Below are 19292 nucleotides of genomic sequence, written 5' to 3' on the forward strand. Positions count from 1 at the left end.
AGCAAGGCCACTGGGGTTTAAAAAAGCAAAAGAATTATTTCGGCTTCCCTGGTGGCGCAGTGGTTAAGAATCCGCCTGCCAATGCAGGAGACACGGGTTCGATCCCTGCACCAGGAAGATCCCACATGCTGCGGAGCAACTAAGCCCATGCACCACAACTACTGAGCCTGCTCTCTAGAGCCCGTGAGCCACAACTACTGAGCCTGCGTGCCACAACTACTGAAGTCTGTGCACCTAGAGCCCATGCTCTGCAACAAGGGAAGCCACCGCAGTGAGAAACCTGTGCACTGCAACGAAGAGTAGCCCCCGCTCGCCGCAACTAGAGAAAGCCCGCGCGCAGCAACGAAGAGCCAATGCAGCCAAAGATAAATAATTAAAATGAAAAAATTTAAAAAAAGAATTATTTCTCCATGAGACACATCCTCTGAATTACTGAATGAGGGAGGAGACCTACAGAGAGAAGCGAGGAGAGAGAAGGCCTGTTGGGAAGAGAAAGGGAGGGGTAGATGGAGAGAGTGACAGAGAGACAAAGATAGGCCCATAGGTGCTTCATTGTAAACAGGAGAAATAAAAGAATATTAAGTTGAGGATGCAACAGAAAGAAATTTTGCTCTGTGTGAGCAGAACGGGCCTCGTAAACAGGTTCCAGTATTTGAAACCATAAATCATCCTAGGATTCCAGAAATCGAGCCTGTTCCTACAGCCCCACAGACCCCTGTGCAGAGGCTCATGGACATGAGGCACGAGCCCACCTGCAGCTGCAGGCTGCTTTCACTTAGCCACACCTGGTTCTGCTTGGGGGCAGGTGGCCCTGGCGATTTTCTCAAAGGCTGTGCTCCCTGGAGGGTGATTGTTTCTGTGCTCAGAGCCCCATCCAGCTGGTGAGTGACGTGGTCCTGGCCCCTTGCCCCTGGAGCAGCCAGCAAATGCCTACAGGGAAGCAGCCTACTGTCATGAAGAGAGCATTCACTGTCACTCATCTGTGGGCAGCCTCCTGGACACAATACTGGGGACAGCCCCTGCCTTTATGGAGCCCACTGTCCAGGAGAGAGATGGCAGTAAATGGACTGCACAAAATGCACAGAGGCAAAAAGTATGACAAAGCAAATGATGGAGTACCATGAGGGCATGTAAGAGAGGACCTGAGGGCGTGTAGGCTTCAGGGAGGTGATCAGGCTTCCCTGGAGGGAGATACTTAAGCTGGAACCTGGGAAAGTTCCAGGAGCACCAGATTAGGAATTAGAAACTTGGGTTCTAATCCACCCTTTGACACTTAAGAGCTGTGTGACTTTTTGTAAGTCACTTCCCCTCTCTGGGCCACTTTAGGAAAGGTGTGAAAATAATATACTTCCAGCTTTTACTCCATGGAATTACTAGAAGTGAAGTCCCACTTTGAAAGTTCTCTGTAGGCAAAGTTCTGGGCTCTGTTGGGCTGTGTGATCTGCGTCATCACAGCATCATTTATGAAACACTGAAACTCTGCTAGGCTAAACACTTTAAATGTCTGATCTCATTGAAACCTCAGTGCTGTTCCACTCATGAGGAACCTGAGTCTCAGAGAGGTCTAGTCAGTTGCCCACGATCACACAGCCGGTAAACTGCAGAGTCAGAACCCAAATGAGGTTTGTCTGAGTCCAAGGTCTGTGTATCCTCGGAGCCCAGAACAGTGCCCTACACATAGTAGGTGCTCAATGGAAATGTGTCTGGTTGACACCGTCGCCACCCTGGGAGAGCTGCTTTCTAAGCATGGCCTTCCATTCACTGCAGGGCATGTCTTCATTGTGTGTAAGACCTAGAGAAACATGGGGAACAGGAGGGAACCATGTTACACAAAGACTTCAAATTTCATTTCTCTGGTAGAGATCCACTATCACAGGTCAGGATTCAGAAGTGACTCAGACCAGATGTGACCACCATGCAGCCAAGAAGCTTAGAGCTCTCTGGTGGCCCTTGAGGAGGAAGGCACTGGTGCTGGGCTTGTCTAGGAAGTGGAGTTGTAACCTTTAAAAGCAGAATGGCAGAAAAGAAAATAGATCAGGGGATGTGGGAGGGGGGTGGCTAATATCAGAGGAGCACTAGGACTAGCGGATTTCTCCTGGTGCTGGAAAATTCTCTGTCTTGATTGTGGCAATACATGGGGAAAAATTGCATAGATCCACACGCACACATATACGCACAAATGAGTGCATGTAAAAATGGGTGAAAACTGAGTAAGGTCTGTAGTTAACTGTATTGGACCTATGTCCATTTTCAGGTTTGATATTGTACCACAGTGATGTAAGATGTCACCCCTGGGGACAAAGCGCACAGAACTCTGTACTGTTTTTCATCTTCCTCTAAGTCCATAATTATTCCAAATTAAAAAGTTTTTACAATTCAAAGGAATGTAAACGTTACTGATTCAGTTTGGGGTCAAAAAGAAAATAGATTTGAGATTAACATCCTGAGAAAAGAATGTTACTGTACATAGCCTCAGACTTCAGTGGATGGAAAGTCAAGACAATTTTTGTCTTTTTAGAGCTTATTAGCATTGGCAAGCATGATGAAGGTTGGTGAAGAGTTCTGGGTCTGTCCCTCATGGATGTCCCTTGTGACATGAGGCCAGTTGTCCAGATTTCTCAACTGAGAGTTCCTCATCTGTAAAATGGGGAATATTGTACCAACCTCCCGCTGTGATGATCATTTGAGATAATATATACATTAGCCTGGCACAGAAGAGTGTTTAACAAACCTTAAAACAAGGATCATAAACTATGGCCCTTGGGCCAATCTGGCCATACCTATTCTTTTACACATCACCTATGGCTGCCTTCATGCTGTAACAGCAGAGTTCAGTAGTTGCAAAAGAGATAGTATGGCCTGCAAACCCCCACATATTTACTTTGTGGACATTTGGAGAAAAGCATTTGCTCACCCATGCATTTAAAAATGTCTTACCACGGGGGCAGTCCAAGATGACTGCGTAGGAAGATCCTGTTCTCACCTCCTCCCATGGACACACTGAATCTATAGCTACGTATGAAATAGATCCCTCTGAAAAAGACCTAAAAACTGGTGAACAGCTCCTTCCTGACTAACACTCTTGGCATACCCTCAACAAGTGGGACCCATCAAGAATAAATTAGGCTGCTGCGGAGCAACTAAGCCCATGAGCCACAACTACTGAAGCCCACACGCCTAGAGCCCATGCTCCACAACAAGAGAAGCCACCGCAATGAGAAGCCCACTCACCGCAACGAAGAGTAGCCCCTGCTCACTGCAACTAGAGAAAGCCCGCGTGCAGCAATGAAGACCCAACACAGCCAAAAATAAATAAATTTTAAAAAAAAGAAAGGAATGAAAAAGAATAAATTAGGCTGCTTAGATAATCACAAAGGTTTGAGAGACAACCATGAGCTAGGGCAAGGTTGAAAGATAACGTTCATCTTTTACAAGGCCACTTCTTCAAGGCTGGGAGAGGTAGCTGTTTTGCCTAATACATAGAAACAAACACAGTCAATCAAAATGAGGAAACAGAGCAATATGTTCAAACAAAAGAACAAGATAAAACGTCAGGAAAAAAGCCTTAATGAAAAGGAGATAAGTAATTTACCTGATTGAAGAGTTCAAATAATGGTCATAGAATGCTCATCAAACTCGGGAGAAGAATGGATGAACAGAGTGAGAACTTCAGCAAAGAGACAGAAAATATAAGTACCAAACAGAAGTCACAGAGCCAAAGTATACAATAACTGAACTGAAAAATACACTAGGGGGTTTAACAGTAGACTAGGTGAAGCAGAAGAAAAAATCAGTGGTCTAGAAGACAGGGCACCCAAGCAGAACAGCAAAAGGAAAACAGAATTTTAAAAAGTGAAGATAGCTTAAGGGACCTATGGGACAATATCACATGAAATAATGTTCGCAATACCAGGGGTCCCAGAAGGAGAAGAGAGAGAGGGGCAGGAAACATATTTAAAGAAATAATGGCTGAAAACTTTCCTAACCAGGGAAAGGAAACAGACATCCAGATCCAGAAAGCCCAGAGAGTTCCAAAAAAGATGAACCCAAAAAGATTCACACCAAGATACATTAAGATTTAAAAGTCAAAAGTTAAAGAGAGAATCTTAGAGCAACAAGATTAAAAAACAACTTGTTAACTACAAGGGAACCCCCAAAAGACTATAAGCAGATTTTTCAGCAGAAACTTTGCAGGCCAGAAGGAGTGCCACGATATATTTAAAATGCTGAGAGGAAAAAACTTCCAATCAAGAATACTCTACCCAGCAAGGTTATTGTTTAGAGTTGGAGAGATAAAGGGTTTTCCAGACAAGCCAAAGCTAAAGGAGATCATCACCACTAAAGCAACCTTACAAGAATTGTTAAAGGGACTTCTTTAACCTGAGAAGAAAGAGCATTAATTAGTAACAAGAAAGCATACAAAAGTAAAAATCTTACTAGTAAAGGTAATTATATAGTAAAGGTAGTTAATTAATCACTTATAAAGTTGGTATGAAGATTGAAAGACAAAAGTAGTAAAAATATAATAATCACAGAAACACAAAATAAAAAGATGTAAAATGTGACATCAAGAAGCATAATATGTGTGTGCCAGGAGCAGAGGGTGGGTGGGAAATGTAGAGTTTTAGATTGCGCTCAAACTTAATTTGCTATCAACTTAAAATATACTGTTAAATATATAAATATTATATGAGCATCATGGTACCCACAAAGCAAAAACCTATATTAGACACACGAAAGATAGTAAGAAAAAAATCTAAGCAAAACACTAAAGAAAGTCATCAAACCACAAGGGAAGAGAGCAAGAGTAAAAGAAAGGAACAGAAAGTAACAACAAAACAGCCAGAAAACAATTAACAAAATGGCAATAAGTACATACCTATCAATAATTACTTTAAATGTAAAAGTACTAAATTCTTTAATCAAAAGACATAGAGTGACTGAATGGATTAAAAAAACAAGACCCAGCTATATACTGCCTACAAGAGACTCATTAAAGATATATGTACACAAGTACACACATGGACTGAAGGTGAAGACATGGAAAAAGATGTTCCATGCAAATGGAAAGCAAAAGAAAGCTGGTATAGCTATATTTACATGAGAAAAAAGTAGACTTTAAAATAAAGATTGTAATAAAAGAAAAAGAGGGGGATTATATAATGATAAAGGGGTCAGTGCAACAAGAGGATATAACATTTGTAAATATTTATGCATCCAGTATAGGGGCAACTAAACATTTAAAGCAAATATTAACAGATCTAAAGGGAGAAACTGACAACAATACAATTATAGCAGGGGGCTTTAATATCCCATTTACATCAATGCATTGATCATCCAGACAGAAATTCAGTGAGGAAACATCAACCTTACAGTACACATTAGACCACATAGTCTTAATATATATAAACAGAATATTTCATCCAAAAGCAGCAGAATTCACACTCTTCTCAAGTGCACATGGAATGTTCTCCAGAATAGATGATATGTTAAGTCACAAAACAAGTCCCAATAAATATAAGATCAAAATCACATCAAGCAACTTTTCTAACCACAATGGTATGAAACTAGACATCAATTACAGGCATACCTTGGAGATATTGTGGGTTCAGTTCCAGATGACCGCAATAAAGCAAATATCACAGTAAAGTGAGTCACATGAATTTTTGGTTTCCCAGTGCAAATGAAAGTTATGTTTACTCTATACTGTAGTCTGTTAAGTGTGCAATGGCATTATGTCTATGAGAACAATGTACATACCTTAATTAAAAAATACTTTGTTGTTTAAAAATGCTAACCGTTATCTGAGCCTACAGCAAACTGTAATCTTTTGCTGGTGAAGGGCTTGAAATATTGCAAGAATTACCAAAATGTTACACAGAAACACAAAGTGAGAAAATGCCGTTGGAAAAATGATGCCAATAGACTTGCTCAACACATGGTTGCTACAAACCTTCAATTTATAAAAAATGAAATATCTGCAAAGTGCAATAAAGCACAGTTCAATAAAACGAGGGATACCTGTACAGGAAGAAAACTGGAAAAATCACAAATATGTGAATATTAAACAATGTGCTACTGAACAGCCAATGGGTCAATGAATAAATCAAAGGAGAAATCACAAAATGCCTTGAGACAAATAAAAGTGGAAATATAATTTACCAAAATCTATGGGATGCAGCAAAAGCAGTTTCTAGAGGGAAATTCATAGCCATACAGGTCTACCTCAAAAAAAACAAGAAAAATCTCAGAAAAACAATCCAATTTTACACCTAAAGGAACTAGAAAAAGAAGAAAAAACCAAGCCCAAAGTTAGTAGAAGAAAGGAAAATAAAGATCAGAGCAGAAATAAATGAAATAGACTTAAAAAAAGCATAGAAAAGGTCAATGAAACAATGGCTGGTTCTTTGAAAAGATAAACAGAGCTGACAAACTTTTAACTAGCTTCACCAAGAAAAGAAGAGAATGGGCTCAAATAAATAAAATCTAAAATGAAAGAGCAGTTACAACTGATACCACAGAAATACAAAGGATCATAAAAGACTACTATGAACAATTATGTGCCAACGATTGGACAACCAAGAAGAAATGGATAAATTCCTAGAAACAGGGACTCTTCCAAGATGGAATCATGAAAAAAGAAAATTTGAATAAACTGATTACTAGTAAGAGGATTGAATCAGTATGCAAAAACTTCCCGACAGACAAAAGTACAGGACCAGACGGCTTCACTGGTAAATTCTACCAAACACTTAAAGAAGATTTAATACCTATCCTTCTCAAACTCTTACAAAATATTGAAGAGTAGGGAATGCTTCCAAACTCATTTCACTAGGCCAGCATTTTCCTGATACCAAAACCAGACAAGGATGCCAGAAAAAAAAAGAAGAAAATTACAGGTGAATATCTCAGATAAACATAGATGAAAAAATCCTCAACAAAATATTAGCAAACCAAATTCAGCAACAGATTAAAATGTTCATATACCATAATTAAGTGGGATTTATTCCAGGAATGCAAGAATGGTCAACATGCACAAATCAATCAACATGATATACCACATTAACAAAATGAAGGATAGAAATCATATCACCTCAAAACTGAAAAAGCATTTAAAAAAATTCAACATGCATTTATGATAAAAACTCAACAAAGTAGGTATAGAGAGAATGTACCTCAACATAATAAAGTCCATATATGACAAACCTGCAACTAACATCATACTCAACAGTGAAAAGCTGAAAGCTTTTCCTCTAAGATCAGGAACAATACAAGGATGCCCACTCTCGCCACTTTTATTCAACATAAATTGGAATTACTATCCAGAGCAGTTAGGCAAGGAAAAGAAATAAAAGGCATCCAAAATGGAAAGGAAGAAGTAAAGCTGTCAGTGTTTTCAGAAGACATGATTTTTTTTTTTTTCGGTATGCGGGCCTCTCACTGCTGTGGCTTCTCCCGTTGCAGAGCACAGGATCCGGACGCGCAGGCTCAGTGGCCATGGCTCATGGGCCCAGCCGCTCCGCGGCATGTGGGATCTTCCCAGACTGGGGCACGAACCCGTGTCCCCTGCATTGGCAGGCGGACTCTCAACCACTGTGCCACCAGGGAAGCCCCAGAAGACATGATTTTATACATAGAAAAGACTGGACAAAAACTGTTAGAACTGATAAATTCAGTAAAGTTACAGGGTACAATGTACAAAAATCTGTTGTGTTTCTATACACTAAAAACAAACTATCAGAAAGAGAAATTGGGAAAACAATCCCATTTACAATTCAATCAAAAAGAATAAAAGACCTAGGAATAAATTTAGCTGAGGGGGTGAAAAACTTGTACACTGAAAACTTGACATTGATGAAAGAAATCAAAGAAGCCACAAATAAATGGAAAGATATTCCATGCTCATGGGTTGAAAGAATTAGTATTGTTAAAATGTCTGTCTTACCCAAAGTAATCTACAGATTCAATGCAATCCCTATCAAAATCTGAATGGCATGTTTCAAATAGAACAAACAATCCTAAAATTTGTATGAACCCACAAGACCCCAAATAGCCAAAGCAGTCTTGAGAAGGAACAAAGCTGGTTATGTCAATTATTCTTCAAAAAAAAAAAAGCGCCTTACTACACAAATATGTCTAACTGACCTTTGACAGAGGTGCAAATGGAGTTCAGTGGAGGACTGATAAGCTTTTCATTAAATCATGCAGTTGGACATCCATAAGCAAAACAAAATGAACCTCAAGCTAAACCTCATACCTCATACAAAAATTAACTCAAAATGGATCATGTACTTAAATGTAAAATATAAAACTATGAATCTTTTAGAAAAAAAAAGGGGGGAAAATCTTTGGGATCTAAGGAAAGAGTTCTTAGATTAACACCAAAAGTGTGACCCATAAAACAGAAAACAAATTGAAGCTCATCAAAATAAAAAACTTCTGCTCTGCAAAAAATCCTATTAAGAGGATGAAAAGACTGAGGCAATATTTTGCAAGCCACATTCTAAGAAAGGACTAGTACCTAGAATATATGAGGAGCTCTCAAACCTCAATCCTAGAGTCTGTCATACAGAGTGAAGTTAAGTCAGAAAGAGAAAAACAAATACCATGTGCTAACACATATATATGGAATCTAAAAGAAAAAAAAAAAACTGTTCTGAAGAACCTAGGGGCAGGACAGGAATAAAGATGCAGACGTAGAGAATGGACTTGAGGACACAGGGAGGGGGAAGGGTAAGCTGGGATGAAATGAGAGAGTGCTACGGACTTATATATACTACCAAATGTAAAACAGATAGCTAGTGGGAAGCAGCCGCATAGCACAGGGAGATCAGCTCCGTGCTTTGTGACCACCTAGAGGGGTGGGATAGGGAGGGTGGGAGGGAGAATGAAGAGGGAGGAGATATGGGGAAATATGTATATGTGTAGCTGATTCACTTTGTTATAAAGCGGAAACTAACACACCATTGTAAAGCAATTATACTCCAATAAGGATGTTAAAAGATAATAATAATAGAAAAAGAAAAAGAAATAAGTAAACAATCCGATTAGAAAATGGGCAAAAGACATGAACAGATTATTTCACCGAAAAGAATATATGGCTGGCAAGGAAACACACACAAAAGCACATGAAAAGATGTTCAACATCATTAAGCCATTAGGGAAATGCAAATTAAAACCACATGAGATATGACTACACACCTATCAGAATGACAAAAATAAAAATAACAACGCCACCAAATGCTTGTGGGGTTGTAATGAAACTGGATCACTCATACATTGCTGGTGGGAATATAAAATGCCACTCTGGAAGACAGGCGATTTCTCATAAAACGAAATATACAATTACCAGGAGACCCAGCAGTTGTAGCCTTGGACATTCATCTCAGAAACACATATGTTCAGTCAAAAACCTGTATGTGAATGTCCATAGCAGCTTTATTTGTAATAGCCCCAAACTGGAAATACTCAGATGTCCAGCAATAGGTGAATGATTAAACCAATTGTGGACACAGCACCCTTGGACTTGCCAGGGTGTCCCTGCCTATGGAGGACCCTTCTTGGGTTTAGGGGACATGTCCATCCATTGAGACAGAGGGTTGGAGTAGATGACTTTACACATCCCATTTCTGTACAACCATCTCTCTGATTCTTTCCACAAAGAAGCAACCCCCCTTCGCCTCGTCTGTTTTCTTGACTCATGGAAATGGGGAAAGTGGGGGCTTCCCACAGAGTGGGCTCCTCATAGATATGTGCAGAAGAAATGAAGCATTTTTCTTTAGAGGCTTCATGAAAATGCAGTCCATTACAGGCCATTGTCATGACTTTTAATCTGAGGTCTTTTCCTAGAGCAAAAAGTGTGTGGGCAGTTGGGGGAGAGAGAAAGAAGGAGGTAGGAGAAGAAGGAGGTAGGAGAAAAAGGAGGGAAGAGAAATACCATTGTTGAAACCTTTCTCTGTTATGTTTCCCTTTTTGGCAATAGATGTTTATTCAGATTTTTAAAATGTGCCTCCTTGACCTTCTTCCTAAAAAGAAGATTGATGATGAAGTATACCAGAAGATTCTCTCAAAACAAGAAAATGTAAGTCTTCAACCTATATTTCAAAATAACTTAAAAATAGTTTATTATGATATATAAAACACATTATAGTAAAGTATTTTTATGTATAAAAATAGTTTATTACAATATATACTTTTCAACACAATATGGTATATAAAAGTATAGCTATAAACATAAAACTAACAGTGTGTATTATTAAAATGTGGAAAAATATTAGAAGTAGAAAAAAAGAGAATGTTGGCCATACCCACTACTTAAAGAGAACCACTATTGATTCTATTTTCTGTACAAGTGTGGGGTATTTTAAAATATATAATTTGCTTACTGGTTATAACTCTTCCTACTACTTTGCATTCTTCTCGTTTCAGTCTTTTATACAAGCTTTATATTGTTTTATGTGCAGCAAAATGAGTCAGGGCTACTCTGGTGGAGATTGATATCCTGGTCCCGTCTTTCACAAACTCTCAGAATCCTGGGTTGTTCCTTTGTGCAATGGGATAATAATTCCCATCCTGCAGGATTACAGAAAGAAGAAAATTTGCATGAAGCTCCTAGCAAAGTAACAACCAGACCCTGATTATATGATCGCTGCCATCATTCCCATTCCCACCAACACCACCACAATCATCATCAATGTCATTGCCATTATTATTGTTTTATTACCAACACAGTCACCACCACCACTGTCATCGCCATCGCCATCGCCATCGCCACCACCATCTTGATTATGGTCATCATTGTCGTAACCATTCTTATGATGGCCATCACCACTGTTATCATTATCTTCTCATCCTCCTCATTACCGCCGCCACTCCCAACATTTCATCATCGCCACCATCATTGTTGCCATCATTCTTACTCCTCCCATTGCCACCATCGTCCTCATCTTCGTTACCGTGACCATCACCACCTCCACCGTCGTCCTGATCATCCTCACTTCTGTCCTCATTCCTTCCATCACCACCATTAGCCATCATTACCACCTCATCAGTCACCTCATGAGTCACCACGATAGTCATCATTCTCATCCTTATCACTGCAACCCTGAGATTTGGGGGACTGGGAGGAGGGAGAGCTTCTTCCTCACTCTTCTGGATTCCAAGGGGGAGGATTCATCACTCCATCCCAGGGAGAAGGCAGTACGTCTTCATTTTTGTTAACGTCATGGTCATCGTGCTCAGTACCACCACTACTGTGATCCTCATTATCAGGCAATGCACAGAGTGCTTTACACACATTATTTAATCTTCACAACAGCCCTGTGAGTGACCATCATTCTTTTCGTTTATAGCTGAGGAAGTTGAGGCTCCACGAGTTTAAATGACTCTCCAATGACAAAAAGAATGATAACGGTGGTGATACTTGTAATGAATGTCATATGGAAAGAGTAAGAGCTTTGGTATCTGCAGGCCTGGGATCAAATCCCACCTCTACCACTTCCAGAGCATCTTAATTATGTCAGTGGCTACTGTTCAGTGGATGTAGTCTGGCCAAGGGCTTTAAATGCATACTTTCCTATAATATCGACAACAGCCTCAGAACTTCTAGATGAAGATGAGAGGTGCCCAGAAATGGCAGCTGCTTTGGAGAGAAGCAGCATAGTGCGTGCAGTTAGAAGAGTGGGGCTCTGGAGTCAGTGAGCCTAAGGGGCCTAGCCTAGCACATCACTTCCTCCTGGGAGACTTGGGACGAAATATCTCAACTTCCCATAGATACGATTCCTCCTCTGGAAAAGAACCCTCATTTCTCTCTCGTAGAGACGCTGTGAGAATTAGAAGTCACATATGGCTTCCGCTTGGATAATCAATAATGGATTTGGACCCACACCAGTGTTGATTACATATCGGTGAACATAGGTCTAGAGAAAACAGAACAGAACAGAAAACAAACCCTCCACACTCCAGGTTGGGGTTTGAAGGACTCCATACATAGGGTTCCCCTTTTCCTTCTAAGTTCTGAGTTCATTAAGAGAAAGCGTTGGGGAGACAGAGAAATGTCAGCTTCATCACTGAAAGGGGCCAGCTTGAAGACATAGCTTAGGTGCACAGCGATCATGGCTTGCTTCCTAACACTGAATCCCAGGATTAGCTAAATTGCTTACCCAAATTGCTTACTGGCAAAGCTGGGCCACCTCAGGCCTCCCTACACAGAAGAGGGACCTTTGCTGCCCAGCTCACTCTGGGCTGAGGCCACACCAGAGCAGTGGCCTCCCCTGAATGGTCCATCCCAAAGAGGAAGAGGTTGGGCAAGCTAGGGGCTGTGCTCACTTCCTGCTTTGGAACCGCCAGTCAAATACATATCACTTCCTCCCTGGGGTGTACTAGGTAATCCTTCCCCATGGAAACCAGAGGAGTGGGGAGGAGACATTCCATCCCACACCCCAGATGTCATGACATGTTCCCGGACTTCACAAAGATAGGAAGATACTATTTCATTGTTTTTAAAATATGGCCTATTTTGGGGGGATGAGGGAAAAACTATAGAAGAAAATGCGTAATCCATTATTCCCGAGGCCCTTTGATGATTTTTATCATCAATCCTTCAGTAGGACAACACCCAAAGCATTTAATTATGGTTAAGAAATATTTTATGATAATGGGGTGAAAATAAAAGCATTTCTTCTCTAGAATTTAAGATACATTAGGTTTTTTCTGTATTTACCTTTTTCTTTTTTTCTCCAGGATTTGGAGGAATTAGAAAAGAGACTTCAGGTCAGACTGTCAAACACGGAGATGTTGGGTGCTGGTGACTCTGAATACATCACCCTGGCAGATGTAGAAAAGAAAGAGAGAGAATATTCTGAGCATCTAATAGCTAATGTATGTGATGGATTTTCTTTCCCATATAAAAAGCGTGGTTTCTGGGACAGTTCATTTGGCGAGATTAAAGAGATGGTACCTAGAAGCATGTTTAATACTAGAATTCCCTGTTGCGTTCTGCTCTGGAGCCAGGGATCCAGTTTCTGAAGTTAGTGATAGAGAAGGTATAATTAAGGGGCCAAGATTTACTGAGGGAGTCTTTTTTTCCTCTTAATGAACTCTCCTTGTTTAAATTTTACATTGATCTTTTTATCATTCAAAGCAAAGATCACTCTAACCCTATGTGTCATTACCGCCCTGTGGCTTAGAGCAGATGCCAGCTGCTAACTTCTCAAACTCCAGGCATCACTCATAAAAGCATGTTTTAAATTCTAGAGAGGATGGCTTCCCTCAAACTCTCTTTTTTGCTTTGAGGTTCTACTACCTGCTGTTCATGTATTACAAATTAAACAAATATTTTCTTGGCACGCAGGTGTTGTGTTGGACTCTGGGAATTCAAAATGAACTTAGACCTGGCCCTGCCAGGGAGATGCCCAGGCCTGTCTGGTGGGGGGGGGACTGACAGGTGAACGGATGAGGACTTTGTGGGTTACAAGTGCCATGATAGATAGAAGTATGGGAAGACTGAGGTACAGTGGGGAGAACGATTCATTATACCCCAGGGTTTTGAAGCTCTTTGTAGAAGAAAGGGTCATCAAGAAGCTTTTGGAGAGAAGTGTGGATGGATGCTGTCCAGTGGGTGGGCAGAGAAGGGAGCCAGGGCTAGGAAGCAGGCTGAGCAGGATAAAGCCAGAGGTCTTCCCTGAGGGTTTTCGTCTCATGCCAAGGAGATGGGAGTCACTGAAGCAGCAGGGGGTGGCTTGGCCGTGTTTTAGAAGGACTGCCCAGGCTGCTGTGTGGAGGGTTGTTAGGGGCTTTGGGGCTAATCCAGTAGGAATTTCATGAAGGCAATTGCAGTAGGGCTGGAGAGGTAAGAAAAAGTGGGAGAGCTGATAGGGTGGTGTCTAAAGGAGGTGGTGGTGGGAAGAGGAGGGTATAGAGGATCAGGTCTACGGAAATAGGGATCCCAGAAGGAGAACAAGTTGGGAGGGAAGATGGTGAGTGTGGCTTGACATCCTGAGTTGGAGATGCCTGGGGATGGAGAGTCCCCACTAAGCTCAGGTAGGATCACATGGAGAGCGAGGATATTCTCGGGATGAGATGGCTAAGGGAGGGCACTCAGCCCGGATTCTGGTGGTGCATGGACTCCCCGAAGCCGTGGAATATCTTGTCCGTGTCTGCACATTTCAGGCAGAGGATTGAGTATGGACCTTGAAGAAGCAGGAGAAAGTCAGGTCTTGGATGCCAGGGGCATCACGAGTTTTTCAGAAGAGCGGAGTGGGCATCCTCGTTCTCTGCGATGGGAAGAGAAGAGGCGAAGCTGCTTGGATGTAGAGCTCTGGTTCCGGATGTGCAGGAATTCACGGATGATTGTCCACATTCTCTGATAGCAGTTGGAAAGGAAGTCGTCTGATGGGGCGAGAGGGGGCGAGAGCAGGGTGTGAATGTGAGGGAGGAGGTGGCCAGGGCAGATAAAGGGTTTGCTGAGCTGCCACGAGGCCCTTGAGACAGGACAGCAAACTTACGAAGAGGTGCTGGTTCGTGCAGGTGTGGGTTTTCTCCTGACCCTGCCCAGCAAGCAACATCCATCTCAACATCTGAGAGGTGGAACCAAGATGGAGAAAATCACAGCTGTGGGACTTGAAGGGACCTGAATCAAATATGCCTCTGCTTCTTGTTGCCTCTGTGACCCTTGACGAGTGACCTAATTTCCTGAGCCTGTTCCCTGTACCTCCGATACATATTTTATCTAGAAATAAAATGCGTGAAGCACGGAGCCTGGCTTGTAACCTGCATGCCGTAAAGAAAAGTTGCTATGACTATGGGCATCGTTGTTCTTAGAGTCTGGAAGGCTGCAGTGACAAAAATTTAGCCCCCAACATTCTAAACCACTTGGCGATTCCCTACTCTGCTCCTGATAAGATGGTGGAGAAAGGAAAAAGATTTGAAGGCAAAATGTTTTTATGGTCGTCGTCATCTCTGTCATATTGTTCTTTTATACTTTTAGGACAATAATCAATAATTAAATGGCCATTCATGCTTTTATTTCCAGGATGCGTTTAATCCCCTTTAAAGATCTGGAAGCTTCCAGGAGCGCATGGTCGAATTTCATGCATCCGCCCCACTCCCTACCCCACTGCCGGGCAGTCATTCAGCTGTTTGAGAGATTCATGGTGCTTGCCTTTCTTATCAGCAGCTCGTTGGTGTTTGCTGAAAAGCCACCTCCAAACTGACTGGCACCTACAAAGAGGAACCTCTGGAGAATGTGATTGTTGCCAAGATAACTTTCTCCAACTTGTAGAATTGTTCTAATCTCAGTTTGTGATAAGGGGTGAATAGTAATGCCCAAGCCTGAGCCGGACAGCTTTAAAGCTTTCTTAAATAAGTTTTCTCCCCCCACCTCTTGCATCTCATTCTCATTTCACAGATGGAAGCTTTCTGGAAACAGATGGAAAACATCCAGCACTTTCTGGTGGACCAATTTAAGTGTTCCAGCTCCAAAGCCCGACAGCTCATGATGACTCTGACAGAAAGAATGATTGCAGCTGAAGGGCTATTGCGTGATTCTCAGGATTTGCAGGCTCTGGTAACGCTGGAGGGGGCAGGGAGGGAACGTGATATTCAAACTAGAGACGTGGAATCCGGAAGCTTGGAGCACCGTAGGGGTCATTAAGTTCAACACTTGCAGATTGTAGAAAGGGATATAGAGGCCAGAGAAAAGCAGTGTATCCATCCATCAGTCCATCATCTATCCATCCATCCATCTATCCATCAGTCATTTATCTGTCCGTCCATCCATCTAACCATTCCTTTAGTGGAGACACTGGCCCGCCCCACGTCACTACAGCGTAGGGCACTGGTGGTTCTCAATCCTGGCTGCACGTTGAAGTTATCTGAGGAGGTTTAAGTAGTACTGATGCTTGGGTCCAAGATGGGTCCCCACCCCAAAGATTCTTAGTCTGGATTTTTATTTTTTTTATTTTTTTTTTTGCGGTACGCGGGCCTCTCACTGTTGTGGCCTCTCCCATTGCGGAGCACAGGCTCCGGACGCGCAGGCCCAGCGGCCATGGCTCACCGGCCCAGCCGCTCCACGGCATGTGGGATCTTCCCGAACCGGGGCACGAACCCATGTCTCCTGCATCGGCAGGCGGACTCTCAACCACTGCGCCACCAGGGAAGCCCAGTCTGGATTTTTTAAGGTTCCAGGTGACCACAGTGAGTAGTCATAGTTGATGCTCACTGGTGTGGACAGAGCTTTGGTTAGCTCTCCTCGACGGCCCCATGTACCACCTAGGGGGCTTAAAATAATGCCCATGTCACGGGCCTCTTGCACAGAGATCCAATCTGATTGGTCTGAAGTGGAGGACCTGGCATTGCTGTTTTTAAAACTCCCCAAACAATTCTGATGTATAGCTAGGAATGCAAACCACTGGCGCAGAGGAATCCACAAATCCAAATCCGACTTTGAATCTAAGCTTAGCCACTTGAAGCTGTGTGATCTCGAAGAGGTTACTTAACCCATCTGAGCTTCAGTTACTGTACTTAAAAAAGGTGGTCCCAGGAGTTGCTGCAGGCAGGGCCCGGGGAAATGCTCGGTCACTGTCGGGTTTTGTTGTGGAGGTTTCGGTCTAGCCCTGCTGTGTGCAAAGGCCAGGGCACCTACCCACCCATTTCCCCTTCCTCTGACCTTGAGAACTCATGAATTACATTTCAGACCTGTGCACCTGCCCAGGGCACTCCTGACTCAGAAACCTGCAGCAGCCGCCCTGCCCTCAGCTCAGAGACTCAGCTCCTCAGACGTGAGGAGAAGGCGCTGCTGAGTGGAGCGGTCCCTGCTGCTTCTGCACAAACTGCTCTGCTTCTCAAAGTGTGGTCCGCAGACCGGCAGCATCAGCGTCACCTGAGAGCTGGTTAGAAATGCAGAATCTCGACCCCACTCCCGAATCAGGATCTGCATTTTTAACAAATTCCCAGGTGCACACAGCTGTTTGAGAACTTTCTTTGCTTTTGCTTTTGCTTGTCACGTACAAGCAAAGTTTCCTTTCCCTCCTCCGCACTGCTGAAAGATAGACACACAGATATTTCATTCCCGAAGAGCAGAGGAGCCAGCTAAGCGACTCACCTAGGACTCCCATGTTGCCTAATGATATCGCTCAGCCTGTGCCCCAGGCTTCCTGGTTTGCCGTCCAAGGCCCTTTGAATTGGATTTTGATTTGATAAGGCTGCCGATATGAATGCTTATCAAAGAGAAGGATCTTTTTCCTTTTATTCTTTTTTTCTTTGTATTTAATTATTGCTCCATCAGCAGGATATTGATGTAGAAGAAAAACGTATCCTTAGCTGACTCTGGCCCGAGTGTTAGCCGGTCACTTCCACATAGGAAGAAGGGAAATAATTTTCTCCAGGTTATCTGTAGGCCTTTCCTTCTGTCAGCATTTCATGAGCACCTGCTGTGTGCCACATCCTGTTACAGGAACAGTGTTGCAGACTGGAGCTAGAAACCTGAGCTCATCCCACAGTTGCCTTTTATTAGCTGTATGACGTTGAACAGGTTACTTAACCTCTGTGACTCAGTTTCATCATCTGTAAAATGGGAATCTGAATAGCATCAGCTCTGAGAGTGTTAGAAAGTGGATGACATGTAAGACCTTTAGAACAGAGCCTGGCCCAGGGGAAGTGCTCAGTATGTGATACGGATTAGACAATGGCAGGCCAAGTGTCAGCAAACAAAATAGCCGTAAACAAGTCATCGTAATGATGTGTGGAAAGAGCTGCAGTCTGTGTTTGTACAGAGAGGGACGGGTTGGCTCTGCCTGTATGTCAGAGTATGTTGTTGATAAACTCCAGAAGAATTCAAATTCTCAGCCTGGAGACATCTGAGAACTCTGGCCTGGGCAGTCGGAATGTGTCGCATGGAGTTGCTGAATATCAGAACTGGAAGAGCCCTGGAAAGGGCCCCAGAGGTCATCAGAATCAGCTTCTAGGGATGCTCGAGAGAAAGAGGATGGTAGGAGGGATGTGGGGACCTGCTGTACATAATTATGACGACAGCTTGCATTCATGAGCACCTACTGTCTTCTGGTTGCTATTTTAAGTGCTTTAACCTATTTTAACTTATTTAATGCTCACATCCACTCTGTAAGTCAGGCGTAGGTGAGGACACTGTGCCCAAGGTCATGCAGGTCTGGAGCCAAGTTTGAGCCCGGGCACGTCTGAGGACTGGCTACAGCTCTCAGAGCCAGCAGTGGCCCCCTCGCCTCCCACGCAAGTCCCTTTACTCCTCCCACCTTCCATCTGATGCCCCTCTGCTCATGCTTGCCTCTCGACTCTACTCCCATCTTTCCTTGAATATAAATCCAGAGGCTGAGCTGTCACTCTCCAGCCGGGTGGAGTGACCGTGATGCCTTAGAGGTGGCTGCTCTGGGCCCTGGGCACTGTCCCCCACGCCCTGAGCCTCGCTGGATCCCTTGCCGTGCACACCTGCACCGAGCGCTTATCCTCTTGCGCCCTCTAGCGGTCATGGGCCCGCTGACGACCGTCGGGCTCATATAGTTGGCGGAGAGGAAGGTTCAGAGCCGCTGTCCCTGGGCTATTTGGGTGGCGTTCCAGAATAAACCTCAGTGCTCTTGTCCATAACTGGGGGATCATTGTCCTTGCCCTGTTCACACGTTGCTCAAACACAGACCAATGCAGTTCAGCAAACAGTGAGCCCCAGGGCTGGTTACCGGGTGTTGCAGGTATGGCCTCTGTCTCAAGGGCTCTCAGTCCAGCCTGGGACCATCCCTATGCTTAGACAGAGGCACAGGAGCAGCAGAGATGGGAGGAGGGGGCCGTGGAGGTGGAGGGGGTCAGGGAAGGTGCCACACAGCACGTAAGGACGAGCAGGACCTGGCCAGGCAGGGAAGTGAGAGGAGACCGGGAGGGTGTTCCAGGTGGAGGCTCGTGTGTGCAAAGGCCGGGTGTGCTGGGCAGCCAGGAGCAAGGAGGTGTGTGGGACGAGGCTGGAGACTCAGCCAGGCTTGGTCCTGAAGGGCCTCGTGCACCGTGCCCAGGAATTTAGACTTGGTTTGAAGGCAATGACTGCAGGGTTTGGGCCCCAGGATGGCAGAGCCACGTTTGCACCTCAGAAAGGCCCCCTGCCTGCCGTGCGGGGCGGGGCAGGGTGGAGCGGAGCGGGCAGGTGGGAGGCTGGCAGAGCAGGGATGGCCCTGGGCAGTAGCCCAGGGCGGAAGTGACCTGGGCCTGAGCTGGCCGTGGCTCTGGGCCAGCTGGAAGGAGATGGAGCGGAGGGGTGTGAAGGAGGCAAGGGTGCC

At 43.8% G+C, this 19292-nt stretch overlaps 1 protein-coding gene across 9 annotated transcripts in view; it reads left to right on the top strand.

Annotated features, from left to right (window-relative positions):
* Nucleotides 1-19292, top strand: part of EVC (EvC ciliary complex subunit 1) — an 84620-nt gene that overhangs the window by 17613 nt on the left and 47715 nt on the right. For all 9 annotated transcript variants that reach the window (XR_003795551.1, XR_003795552.1, XR_003795553.1 and 6 more), the window contains exons 6-8: nt 9983-10081; nt 12742-12879; nt 15407-15565. Coding sequence is in view for 6 of the 9 variants with exons in the window: in XM_029234960.1 (XP_029090793.1) it covers nt 9983-10081; nt 12742-12879; nt 15407-15565 (396 nt within the window). In the remaining 3 variants the exon portion in view is untranslated. The remainder of the gene's footprint in view (nt 1-9982; nt 10082-12741; nt 12880-15406; nt 15566-19292) is intronic.

This window comes from Monodon monoceros, unplaced genomic scaffold, assembly GCF_005190385.1.
Source record: "Monodon monoceros isolate NGI ecotype Baffin Bay Population unplaced genomic scaffold, NGI_Narwhal_1 Super_Scaffold_20, whole genome shotgun sequence".
NCBI classification, from domain to species: Eukaryota; Metazoa; Chordata; class Mammalia; order Artiodactyla; family Monodontidae; genus Monodon; species Monodon monoceros.